The sequence below is a fragment of the Silurus meridionalis genome, chromosome 12, assembly GCF_014805685.1.
Source record: "Silurus meridionalis isolate SWU-2019-XX chromosome 12, ASM1480568v1, whole genome shotgun sequence".
NCBI lineage: Eukaryota > Metazoa > Chordata > Actinopteri > Siluriformes > Siluridae > Silurus > Silurus meridionalis.
This window is the reverse complement of record NC_060895.1, coordinates 3,026,599-3,030,975: the sequence shown is the minus strand read 5'-3', so window position 1 is coordinate 3,030,975 and position 4,377 is coordinate 3,026,599. Positions and strand designations below refer to the sequence as shown.

The following is a 4,377-nucleotide window of genomic DNA, read 5'->3' as shown; positions in this document are numbered from 1 at the left end:
TTCTTCTTCTTCTTCTTTCGGCTGCTCCCATTAGGGGTCGCCACAGCGGATCATCCGTCTCCATACCACCCTGTCCTCTACATCTGCCTCTTTTACACCAACTACCTGCATGTCTTCCCTCACCACATCCATGAACCTCCTTCTTGGCCTTCCTCTTTTCCTCCTACCTGGTGGCTCCATCCTCAGCATTCTTCTACCAATATAATTCATGTCCCTCCTCTGCACATGTCCAAACCATCTCAATCTCGCCTCCCTCACCTTGTCACCAAAACATCCTACATGCTGTCCCTCTAATAAACTCATTTCTAATCTTATCCATCCTCGTCACTCCCAATGAAAACCTCAACATCTTCAGCTCTGCTACCTCCAGCTCCACCTCCTGTCTTTTACTCAATGCCACTGTCTCTAATCCATACAACATTGCAGGTCTCACCACAGTCCTATAAACTTTCCCTTTCATTTTGCAGATACCCTACTATCACAAATCACTCCTGTCACTCTTCTCCACCCACTCCACCCTGCCTGCACTCTTTTCTTCACTTCTCTAACACACTCTCCATTACTTTGCACTGTTGACCCCAGGTACCTGAATTCCTCCACCTTCTGAAGCTCTTCTCCTGCAACCGCACCACTCCACTGCCCTCCCTCTCATTCACACACATGTACTCTGTCTTACTCCTACTGAGTTTCATTCCCCTTCTCTCCAGCGCATATCTCCACCTCTCCAGGCTCTTCTCAACCTGCTCCCTACTCTCACAACAAATCACAATATCATCCGCAAACATCATAGTCCAGGAGACTCCTGTCTGACCTCGTCCGTCAACCTGTCCATCACCACTGCAAACAGGAAAGGGCTCAGGGCCGATCCTTGATGCAGTCCAACCTTCACCCTAAACCAGTCTGTCGTACCTACTGCACACTTCACTGCTGTCACACTGTCCTCATACATGTCCTGCACCACCCTCACATACTTCTCTGACACACCTGACTTCCTCATACAATACCACAACTCCTCTCTTGGCACCCTGTCGTAGGCTTTCTAAATCCACAAATACACAATGCAATTCCTTCTGTCCTTCTCTATACTTCTCCATCAACATTCTCAAAGCAAATAAGGCATCTGTGGTGCTCTTCCTCGGCATGAAACCATACTGTTGCTCACAGATGGTCACCTCTTCTCTCAGCCTGGCTTCCACTACTCTTTCCCATAACTTCATGGTGTGACTGATCAACTTAATTCCCCTGTAGTTACTGCAGGTCTGCACATCTCCTTTATGCTTAAAGATCGGTACCAGCACACTCTTCTCCATTCCTCAGGCATCTTCTCACCTTCCAAAATCCTGTTAAACAATCTGGTCAAAAACTCCACTGCCATCTCTCCTAAACATCTCCACGCTTCTACCGGTATGTCATCTGGTCCAACCGACTTTCCACTCTTCATCCTCTTAATCGCTGCTCTCACTTCCTCCTTACTAATCCTATCTACATCCTGCTTCACCAACTCCACATCATCCAACCTTCTCTCTCTCTGATTTTCCTCATTCATCAGCTGCTCAAAATACTCCCTCCACCTTCTCAACACACTCTCCTCACTAGTCAACACATTTCCTCTCCATCCTTTACTGCTCTAACTTGCAGTACATCCTTTCCAGCTCGGTCCCTCTGCCTGGCCAATCTGTATAAATCCTTTTCTCCTTCCTTAGTGTCCAACCTCTCATACAGCTCCTCATATGCCTTTTCCTTGGCTTTCGCCACATCCTCTTAACCTGCTGCCGCATCTCCTTGTACTCCTGCCTACTTTTCTCATCACTCTGTCTATCCCACTTCTGTTTTGCCAACCTCTTTCTCCTTATGCTCTCCTGCACTTCCTCATTCCACCACCACGTCTCCTTGTCTTCCTTTCTATTTCCAGATGTCACACCAAGTACTTTTCTAGCTGCCTCCCTCATCACTCCTGCAGTAGTTGCCCAATCATCCAACACCTCCTTAACACCACTGAGCCTCTCTCTGACCTCTTCCCTGAACCTCACACTACACTCTTCCTCCTTCAGTTTCCACCATCTTATTCTTCTTTCAGTCCTCACTCTCCTCCTCTTCTTCTTCGCCTCCAAAACCATCCTACAGACCACCATCCGATGCTGTCTAGCTACACTGTCCCCTGCCAACACCTTACAGTCTCCAATCTCCTTCAGGTTGCATCTCCTGCATAGCACATAGTCCACCTGTGTGCACCTTCCTCCACTCTTATCGTCACCCTATGATCCTCCTTCTTCTTAAAATAAGTGTTCACCACTGCCATTTCCATCCTTTTAGCAAAATCTACCACCATCTGCCCTTCCACATTCCTCTCCTTAAAACCATACCTACCCATCACCTCCTCATCACCTCTGTTCCCTTCACCTACATGCCCATTAAAGTCTGCCCCAATCACCAATCGTTCTTTCCTAGGTACACCATCTACCACTTCATCTAATTCACTCCAGAATCTTTCCTTCTCCTCCATCTCACAGCCAACTTGTGGAGCATAGGCACTGATGACATTTATCATCATCCTTCAACTTCCACCTTCACGATCATCACCCTATCAGAAACTCTCTTCACCTCCACTACACTCTTACTGTACTCTTCCTTCAGAATCACCCCTACACCATTTCTCTTTCCATCCACACCATGATAAAACAGTTTAAATCCACCTCCAATGTTCCTGGCCTTACTCCCTTTCCACTTGGTCTCCTGAACACACAGCATATCTACCTTTCTCCTCTCCATCATATCAGCTATCTCTCCCTTTCCCGTCATAGTACCAACATTTAAAGTACCAACCCTAACCTCCACTCTCCTGCACTGCTCCTTTCCCTGCCGTCTCTGTAGACGTCTTCCTCCTCTCCTTCTCCTCCTTCGGCCAACAGTAGCCCAATTTCCACCGGTACCCTGTCGGCTAACGATACCTGTGGCGGTCGTTGTTAACCCGGGCCTCGACCGATCCGGTATGAAATTCTCATTTGTGATCCGCATATTTGATTTGGCACATGTTTTACGCTGGATGCCCTTCCTAACGCAACCCTCCCCATTTACCCGGGCTTGGGACCGGCACTAAGAATGCACTGGCTTGTGCCTCCCTAATGGCTGGGTTATATTTCTGAGTTTACTCCTAGAGAAAAATATAAAGATGTTCTTTTTTTGGGTGAATAAATGTTAAAAATCTTTTTTTAACAATTATATTTAGATGGTTGGTGAGTTGTAGTTGTAAATTGTGTGTATGAATGTAATTTAAATTGTGAATAAAAATTTTCCTCAGGTTAGCAACATTAGCTTTGGACAAGCCTCAGAAAATCTCACGCGCGTAATGACGCAATGGCGTTGCGGAGGAGGGGGGCAAAGGAGGAGGAATAGATTCACGCGCATGCCCAAAGCGCGAGCTACGCCGTCGTTGTGGCAACCTGGTCAGCTTGGGGACCGGATTTTCCAGGCTGCTAGCTGAATGCCTCAGCCTTACCTGCTTTACATTTAAATACACCGTACCACCTTCATTTATATTTATAGTTTATTTCAAAACAAAAATAAAAGCTTTAACCAGTGAGTCGGCGGTAAGTTTCGCGAATTACTGCATTTTTTTCCTGCTAGCATGGCTGAGTTTGGTTGGCTAAGCTAACTCTGAAGGGAAACTAGCCTGGTTCCTGAAGCAGCATCATTAATGAAGGAAGACTGAGGAGAAAATATGAAAAAACATTAAGAAATATAAGAAAAATGTTATGGAAGATGGAGGAATAGTCTTTTACTTCTCCTCTTTTTTTTTTTGACTGAAAACCAAAAACAAATCTGAAAAAAAGTTAATCAGATTGTATTGAAAGCACAGATATCACATTATAACCCACATAACGAGGTATAAATATATAATAAATAAATTAGATTTATTATTAATGGTAATGAAACATTTGTATATTTCAAAAATTATGAAATAGTTATTCAGTGGTTCATGGTGGTACATCTGTGTAATATACACTGTATCATGAAATATGTGTGTATATATATATATATATATATATATATATATATATATATATATATGTGTGTGTGTGTGTGTGTGTGTGTGTGTGTGTGTGTGTGTGTGAGAGACAGAACCATGGCCCCGATGCTGGATGATGACTCCCGGAAGCTGTTCCTCCTCACCACAGTGGGAAATTATTTCAGCTTGAAGACGTTGCCGAAATTCGCCACCTGCACAGAAATTGACAACTTCCTGGACGACGCAAACGAGTTCCTGTTAGCCGCGAGCACAGACGGAGACAGGGTCCACTTTTCCAACAGGGTGAGGGAGACGATGAGAGGATGGAGTGTGTGTCTGTGTGTGTCTGTTTGTCTGTCTCTCTCTCTCTC

At 45.1% G+C, this 4,377-nt stretch overlaps 1 protein-coding gene across 1 annotated transcript in view; it reads left to right on the top strand.

Annotated features, from left to right (window-relative positions):
• Positions 1 to 3,438: 3,438 nt before the first annotated feature.
• The window catches only part of LOC124394184 (cytoplasmic dynein 2 heavy chain 1), a 54,707-nt gene continuing 53,768 nt past the window's right edge, over positions 3,439 to 4,377 (top strand). The window contains 2 exon segments of the mRNA XM_046862311.1: positions 3,439 to 3,587; positions 4,120 to 4,309. Coding sequence (XP_046718267.1) covers positions 4,124 to 4,309 — 186 coding nt within the window. The 5' untranslated portion in view covers positions 3,439 to 3,587; positions 4,120 to 4,123.